The following is a 9,228-nucleotide window of genomic DNA, read 5'->3' as shown; positions in this document are numbered from 1 at the left end:
ACTAAGTTAAAACACGCTATGTTCATGCAGGTTGTAGAAAAGGCATTTCAGCTCTATCTCAGGAACGGTTTAGGATATTAAGTTATCTGCGTGCTACTACTTCTGTTGCTGTTACCGCTCTTTCTATGGCTTTGGGTATTAAGTTGGAAGAGTCAGGGAATGCTGTGGGGATTTTGAATTAAATCAAAAATCACCATGCACATGCAGGGTGACGAAAGTACGTATCTGTAATACCTCAGTAATGATTTAGAGTATTAAGTTGAAACCTTCAGGGTATGTTGAGGGGGATGCCGCACTTACCAAGAGACACAATGTGCATGCTACTGCAATTACTGCTATAACTATTGTGACCGTGACTGGCTGCGACTGCGACAACTTGTGGATGTGGGAGCGAATACTTGTGACTCGACAAATTACGACTATGAATACTTATAACTGCAACTCCGACTGCTTGAGACTGGGGCTACTTACGAATAAGACTGTGACTACTTGCGAAAGCGACAACCACGAACGTGACAGCAGCTACTTGCAACTGTGACTGCTTATGACTGTTACTACTTGCGACTACGATTTCTTTCAATTGTGACTTCAACTACTTGTAGCTACGACTGCAAATACTTGTGGCCACAGCTTCTCGTAACTGTAACTACTCGTTGTTGCGAATGCTTGCGACTGTGACTACTGCTGCAATCGCGATTGCGACTGCTACTGCTATGATTACTGATACTGATGCAACTACTACAGCTTTAGAACTAAATCAAAAGAGTTAAACTGCATCCAGGCTGTCAAAACGGCACATAGACACATTCTCTCAGTAACAAAATAAGGTATTATGTTGAAACTTTCAGAGAAAGTCAAGGAGATATAAAACTAAATCAAAACACACTATTTGTACCCAGATTGTCAAAAGAGTGTCTTTACAATGTCCCAGGAACACCTAAGCTACTACTTTAGAACTTCCAGGGGATTTTTAGGGGGACGATGAATTAAAAAGAAACTATGTGCATCTAGAATGTCAGAAGGGCGTATCTTAAATATTTTAGGGTATTGATTTCTTTCAATATTTTAGTAAATATTTCTAAGAGTATTGATTTAAAACTCTTAGGGAATGTTGAGCTGGACCAAGAGCCCCTTGGCGCATCTAGAAGATCAAAAGGAAGTAGTTTTAACGTCTCAAGAACGACTAAGGATTTGAAGTTAAGACTCAGGACATATTGAGGGGGATATGAAACTGCACAAAGACACCATATACATTCCACGTTGTAAAAACGGTTTATCTTCGTAACTCAGCAACGCCTAAGGAAATTAAGTTGAAACTTTAGGGGATAGTCAATTAACATTTGTTATACTCAGGTACAATGATGGTGGTCAGAATGACTTTTGCCCTATAGAAGCCCCAATGTTATGCAGATTTTCCAGCCATTTATTTGATTAATATTCCACAGATCCATCCATCCAAAGTTCTATAACCAAATTTTGTTAAAGATATAGACAGCAAAACAAAATTTTGATTCTTAAGGAGTAATAATTTCTACAATTATTCTTTATATTAACTAATAAAAAAAAACTATGCTGATTAAAAACTAACATGAACTTATTTTAAAGAAATATTTTCAAAAAAAGAAAAGCAAAGAGATTAAACCTTAGGCAAGTGGAAATAAAGTAAAATAGTAATTCAAATGTGAAGTAAACATAAGTCACTATCAATAAATAAGCAAACCCAAAACGAACAGAAAATATAATAAATAGTCGCTAATAACATAGCGACTAATTTAAAGCGAAAACAAAGCGAATCTATAGAAATCTATTTTGGAACATTTTTCTTTTGTAGCAAAAGATTGTTAAAGGTCATCAAATACCAATGCCCTGTAGAAGGAGATGCAGTGGAGGTAGGCGCTTCAAAATATTTCTCCAGAAGATTATTATAGCTCTGGATACATTCCTAAGAGTTTCATACACACAACTCAACTACTTCCCACGATAGTAACAAGCCCCTAAACTAGAATTTTTCCTATTAAGGTAATAAAACTTTAGGAAATGTTGTTTGGCTATATTCTAGCTTGAAGTTCAAGCAAGGCAATTTTCCTTCATTTCCATTTCTATTTCCTTCCAATGGACAATTTCCATTTTCCTTCAAATACAAGGGCTAGCTGTAGAAACTTGAAGGCTTATTTGATTAGGAGTTGAAGCTTAAAGTACTCTTTTTAAGGATCAACGGTGACTAGAGGGCAAAAGACCCCTCCCATGTCCGTACCCCCTTCCTCTGACTCCCTCCCCATGGTTTCGGACTAATAGTTTGAGGCACCTATTTTTGCAGAATAATTGAAAGGTTCAACAAGTATAACTGTAGGGAGGATACAACCCCAGAACTTTTGAGAGAAAGGGGGCTCATAGGGGGGGGGGGGGCTGAAATAAAGCCAATATTTCTTTGCTCCTGATCAGTTCAAAAAGCGACAAGTAAAGACAGAAACAAATATTAGTTTCAATAAGGATAAGCCCTTTTATTAACAAAGTTGGTACAATCTTCTTCCTCTAATTCTAAACAAAATTTTGCTGAATTTATAGTTCCTTAATCTTACTTAAATTTAGGTTCATTCCTAATGAAGTTGGCACAAACTTCTTCTTCCTCTAACTGTAAATGAAATGTTGCTGAATTTATAGTTATAGAAGTTTCTTGCTCTATCATCCCATTTATACAACATAAAAAAAAAAAAAAAAAAAAAAAAAAAAAAAAAAAAAAAAAAAAAAAAAAAATGCAGAGTAGTGACTCTTCAGAATGAGACATGCTAGAACGAAAAGAGAGGCATTTTTAGATTGCTAATTATATGCTTTTTGTGGTTAAAATTGCGTTTGTGGCAATTTATCACAGTCCCCTCCCCCTCAATATAGCGTATATTTTCCACACAAGACCTAGCAAACACGCCCTTCGAAGTCATAATTAAAAGAGTTAAAAAAGTTAGAAATAAAGACAACTGTGCTATATCTCTGAGATATTCATCTTCCTATTCCATTTTCCTTCCTATGGAATATTTTGAGTTTTCTTCCAGGAGGATCCTTTTAAAATTATTACCTTTAAGTTACTATTGAATCAAAATCTTAAGAAATGTTCCAAACCTAGATTTCAAAATGAAAAAAAAAAATCTACAAAAATTAAATTGAATACAATGGATTAAATAGTATTAGCTATATTAGCCAATTATAAAACTTTGGTAGAGAAAAATTAACAGAAATAAATTAAAAACAGAAACTACCGAAAGAAGTTTTTCGAAGGAAGTTAAAGAGCTTTTTTTTTATTTAACTTAAGACGAGCAGAACCAAAGTCATATAATTCAAACGAACAGAAAAATAAACAGGAATAAATTTAAAAAGAAACTATCGAAAGACGTTTTTCGAAGGAAATTAGAGGCCTATTAAACTTAAGACAAGCAGAAACAAGGTCATATAGTTCAAACGACAAGAAACTACTATCAAAGAATAAATAAAACCCAAGGTGAACACAAATTAAAATAAAACAAATATAAAGGTAACAGATAGCGGATATACCATTTATGCTTATTTCAATTGGCTTTCTTATTTAAGACAAACTTGGCTGTTTAAAGAGTGTGTATAAACACATATTATTGTTGGACAGAGATAAATGTGCAGTGCAGATTTATCTTGTGTGGGAGATCATCTTGTGCCAGCATCCGCGGTCAATACAACAGCTCCAATTCTCCAACATCTCAAACACACTGCACATTTTTATTATTTCGATTGGCTCTTTTATTTAAATCACACTTGGCTGTTTAAAGTGTGTGTATAAAAACATATTATTGTCGGACAGCGACATAAATGTGCAGTACACACTTATATAACAGCTGGAATACACTGTGCATTTATGCTTATTTCGATTGGCTTTTTCGTTTAAGCCAAACTTGGCTGTTTAAAGTGTGCAAATCGACACATATTATTGTTGGACAGTTGTATAAATGTGCACTGCACACTTATACAACAGCTCCAATTCTCCAACAGCTCAAATATACTGCAAATTTATGCTTATTTTGATTAGCTTTTATTTTAAAATCAAACTTGACTTTTTAAAGTACTCGTATAATGACACATTATTGTTGGACAGAGATATATGTGGGAACTGATTGGGAATTCTATGAGTAATTTGATGTCGATACAAGTAAAATATAATTAGTCTAGATAACATTTACCAACTTTAGAATAAAAAAATGGTTATATCCATTTGTGTAAAAATTGTAGTTTGAATTGGCACTGACAATTTCTCTTTTGAGTCTACTCACTAATATGTGACTTAAGTTCATCTTCAATATTGAAAAGAAGGAGTTTGAGAAGAAGTGTTCAAAATTTGTTTTTTATCATTGTAAACTCTGAACTGAAATTAAATATGGCATAAAAATAAAATAAAAACATTCAATACGAGACACTTAATCAATTAAGTTTTTATTGGCATAAATGACTCAAAAATTTCACAAAATATACAAATCAATGGAAGAGAAGGATTACAAAAATTCCAAGGAAAAAATAAGGCAGTTCTTCTATTAATTTAATTCCCGCATAAAGCAACAAGCAGTCTTTTGTAATCTCCAGAGGTGTCATTCTGAAATGTAAAAAGGTCATGTTAGCAGGAAGGAATGTCAGAAACATCTACAATAAAACTTTCGATTTTTTAGAGTGTTTGATTGAACTAGACTTTAAAATTATTTTTCATTTTTACTCTTAAAAGTCTTAAACTTGTTGGAATTTAAAGGAGCTAAGTAGTAGTATTGAACTTACTTGGGTCGCTTAAGGAAACTCGAATTATTTGTCGAATAATCAAGCAAAGTAGTGAAACATAACCATTTGAGCATTAGTACTTTTTTAGATCGTCTGATTATGTTTGCCCCCTGTTCATCATACATGTGGCATTAATCCCTTTTTAGATCGTCTGTTTATGTTTGCTCCCTGTTTATTATATGTGTGGCATTAGTCCCTTTTTAGATCGTCTGATTATGTTTGCCCTCTGTGCATCATATATGTGGCATTAATCCCTTTTTAGATCGTCTGATTATGTTTGCCCCCTGTGTATTATATTTGTGGCATTAGTCCCTTTTTAGATCGTATGATTATGTTTGCCCTCTGTGCATCATATATGTGGCATTAATCCCTTTTTAGATCATCTGAATATGTTTGCCCCCTGTGCATCATACATGCGGCATTAATCCCTTTTTAGATTGTCTGATTATGTTTGCCCCCTGTGTATTATATATGTGGCATTAGTCCCTTTTTTGATTGTCTGATTATGTTTGCCCTCTGTGCATCATATATATGGCATTAGTCCCTTTTTAGATCGTCTGATTATTTTTGCCCCTTGTTCATCATAATATGTATTTATTCAAATTGTCTAGTAAACACAAAACATATCTTGAGTATAAGTATAAAGACTCAGTTTTCTAGGGTGTCGAAGCAATATTTATTTAGACTTCCGATAGCCCTTGCACAAATTTTAAGACCAGCACATGCATCTCAAAGCTGAATTTAAGAAAATGCATACAACCTATCTTCTCAACAAAAAAAAAAGAAGAAAAATGTCAATGACAGGGGCACAAAAAAAGGAAAAAAAAAAAAAAAACGGTGCATACTCTGTGATGTAGATCATTTTTATTCAATCCTGAAAAAGGCTTATGTCAGCTTCGTCTCTCGCTCAGACTAATCTGTCTTGGCTTTGTCTCCAATTGACCAATGGCTTGAAGGCATCTTGATTTTAATCCAAAACCATCTCTTTATACCAAAAAAAGTGCTTCTCGTTTTTCACATATTTTCACATGAAAATTTCAGATGAGATTATATGTTGTAATTTCCATTAACAGATAAAAATTTCAGTTTCCCATGCAACAAAATGAAAAAAAAAGAAAAAACTTGTAAAAGTTAGAACGCAAAAACAATCTTTTCACCCAAATTGTTTCTTGCAAATAAAAATGCCTAGTTGGCAGCCTATTCCTGGTTGTAAAGGCAAATTTTCCTTATAAAAAAATTTTTCGATGGCAAATCACAAGACCTTTGAACTTTGCATGTCACTGATACGAAAGAACTTTCGTTTTACAAATAGAAGTTAATTTTCTAAAAGGGGTGTTGATTCCCAGCTAATTCCATGATCTTCCCTAAGAAGGGTTCCTAAAATAAAAAGACATTGGACTTTAAGAGAGATTAAATTTAAAAAATTTACTAAAATTCCAATAATTAGGTATTAAGCAATACCCTTTAATGATCCATTCGAAGCTGGGGAAAACGGAAAAATACTGAAAGTCCAAAACGATTTCCTTAAGGCAGAAAAGGGTCTTTTTTCCCTTAATAATTATTCCCTGAAAAAATTAATGTTTTATAGCTTCCATTTTAACTTATTATTTCCTTATATTAACAAAAAAAAGTTTGGGTTCCTAAGTTACACAAAAACGCCTAAACCCAATGTAAAATCCATTGAAAAACCTTTGGAAACATGCGTTATTACCTGTCCAAAATATTTGTAATAAACAATTACACATTTAACATATACAGCTTGTACTTCTTTATACTTTCATTTCTACATAAAGACCTTTTGTAAAAAAAAAAACATGCATCTGATTGGATTATAAGAAAAAAAAAAGGCGTGTCTTACCTTTATATCTTCTTCTAGAGCTCTCCCATACATGTGAATGTAATATTCTTTAATAGTCGCTAAATCAATTTCGCATCTACTGACGATACAGCGGATAAGTGCCCTGTCATGAGTTCCTGCTCCAGAAATGGCATTGTTCAACCTTTTTGCAAAATATTCAGGACGGCTGCGTGCACAGGTCACTAAAATAAAAAACGACATTAAATCAGTTTTCCTAGGCTGTTTTTAAACTGCTTCTTTCCTCGTAACTTGAAGGGTTTTAATTAAGATATTTTATAAAATGGTTTTAACTTTTTTTTCAATAAATAGGCTTTCTTAAGCTATTTTTTAAAGTGCTTTTTAAAAATCAGTTTTAATAAGTTTTTCAGTTTTAATCAGTTAATCAGTATTAAATCAGTTTTCTTAGGCTGTTTTTTAAACTGCTTCTTTCCTCGTAACTTGAAGGGTTTTAATTAAGATATTTTATAAATGGTTTTAACTTTTTTTTTCAATAAATAGGCTTTCTTAAGCTATTTTTTAAAGTGCTTTTTAAAAATCAGTTTTAATCAGTTTTTCAGTTTTAATCAGTTTTAATCAGTATTAAATCAGTTTTCTTAGGCTGTTTTTTAAACTGCTTCTTTCCTCGTAACTTGAAGGGTTTTAATTAAGATATTTTATAAAATGGTTTTAATTTTTTTTCAATAAATAGGCTTTCTTAAGCTATTTTTTAAAGTGCTTTCCTCATTAGTTAAGGAGTTTCTCTAAAAAAATTTGAAAAATTTTAATTAAGATATTGTATGAAACAAGTCTTTCGTTTTTTCTGTCATATGGCTTTTCCTAAGCTTTTGTTTAAACTGTTGATTTCCTCATAATTTGAAGACTATAAAATTAAGATTTTAGTTTATATAATTGGTAGTTCTCCCTAAAAAACAGTCAACCCCCAATCCCAATCAACCTTTTGTGCAAAGTTCGGCCCATCTGTGTTTGTGGTAGCCATTTTTCGAAAATTAATCTTACCTCGTTTTCCTAATATGTAAACAATGACGTGATATTATAATCCAAAGCGCTTATTTCTTGAAAGAACTTTTACAATCAGTCAGTTGGTTTCTGATAATCAGAGGGAATATATGACTTTTTTAATGCCCGAAGGCAAGAAATTATCATATACGATTTAAAGAGATTATATACAGCCCACAGCTTTTATTATAAGGCGATGAATTTTATACACTGTTTGGTTAGTTTAACTTGTTTCGTCTCAAGGCCAGAGGATTGTAAAAAGAAATGTCTTTTTGGGGGAGGGGGTAAAGAGCTTTAGGTTTTTACGTTTGGACCATAAAAAATCCTCCAGTTCTCACAAAAGAGTATAGCCTAGACAATAGTTTTCACCTATTTATGCATGTCGTCCGACCGGGTCTTTAACTCGACTTTTATAAAAGAAGTTTTGAAGATAATGAATACAGAATTCTGGAAAGTTGAATCCAGAATCAAGGGGAAATCCTGGGTCTTTCCACACTAAATTATTAACAAATTATAAAAATCAAAGGAACACCAGGAAGTATTTAGTCACAAATTGTGAAGCATGAAGCATTTTATTTATAATATACATTAGGATGAACACAGGCAACTCCCAGACGGGGGTAACTCCGACACCCGTCTTATATGGCTCAGTGATTACAGAAGTCTGTGATTCTGCACTCCATATACTTCCTTTGGCTTGGTACTCGGCAATAGCGTCCAGTAGTTCTGCCATTTTCCATTCTTTTTGTAGTGCAGGAAATTTCGAGGACGTTTTTACTGGCCATTAGGTAGGTAGTAATTTTTAAGTGATAGTACAGAAAAATAGAGAGATGATAGAATAATTTTCAACAGCTGATGAGTTAACAGGACAGTTTAAGTATTTACTGGCATTTATTAGTATTTTATTCTCAAACGGAGAAAAAAACTTAAGTAACCAACTAATCCAGGACTTTCTAAAATTTATGATGAAATGAGTGAAAAACCATTCGAGCAATAATTAAAATTAAAAAAAAAATACTTGAACACTTAAAAATATAAATAAAAAAGCGTGTATTTGAATAGAAATCGTTGGAGTAACATTAATTCTCAAAGTCAGCAATTTTCTATTTACCAAATTTTATTGTAATACTAACTTTAGTATATCTTGTTGCCGCATCCTTTTTCTGAACTAGCAACAATAACATTAAAAAGATTACTCTAGTCTTATCAGTACAAATTCATTAAATATTCTTTTATAGGCGCCTTTAACTTAATTCAAGTTTCATTGGCTATTGGCTTTAGAATTTCACGTTTTTTCGTCTATTTTCTCACACGTTCCAGTAGTGGAAAATTTTTCGCACGAATTCTTTAAAACCTAGGAAGCTATACAATGAATAAGAAATAAAATGAAAACTGAAACCAATTTTAACCAACAAACTAAAGTCAAATTTCAAGCCACTTTCACACCAACGTTACAAAGAGCTCCAACAAGATTGCCTTTTTTTGTATTTCTGAGTCTCCAAATATTTAGGTGGGGATTGCCTTAAATTTCCTTAAAAGAAAACCCTAGAAGGGATTAACTTTAAAAGACTGCCGGGATAGCCTTGATGACC

At 32.7% G+C, this 9,228-nt stretch overlaps 1 protein-coding gene across 3 annotated transcripts in view; it reads right to left on the bottom strand.

Moving 5' to 3' along the window:
* Positions 1-4,433: 4,433 nt before the first annotated feature.
* Positions 4,434-9,228, bottom strand: part of LOC136031708 (annexin A7-like) — a 40,830-nt gene continuing 36,035 nt past the window's right edge. For all 3 annotated transcript variants that reach the window (XM_065711408.1, XM_065711409.1, XM_065711410.1), the window contains one exon: positions 4,434-4,606. In XM_065711408.1, the coding sequence (XP_065567480.1) occupies positions 4,553-4,606 (54 nt within the window). In that variant the 3' untranslated portion in view covers positions 4,434-4,552. The remainder of the gene's footprint in view (positions 4,607-9,228) is intronic.

The sequence above is a fragment of the Artemia franciscana genome, chromosome 10, assembly GCF_032884065.1.
Source record: "Artemia franciscana chromosome 10, ASM3288406v1, whole genome shotgun sequence".
Lineage (NCBI taxonomy): Eukaryota > Metazoa > Arthropoda > Branchiopoda > Anostraca > Artemiidae > Artemia > Artemia franciscana.
Note: the sequence above shows the minus strand (reverse complement) of the source record. Positions and strands in the feature narration are given on the sequence as shown.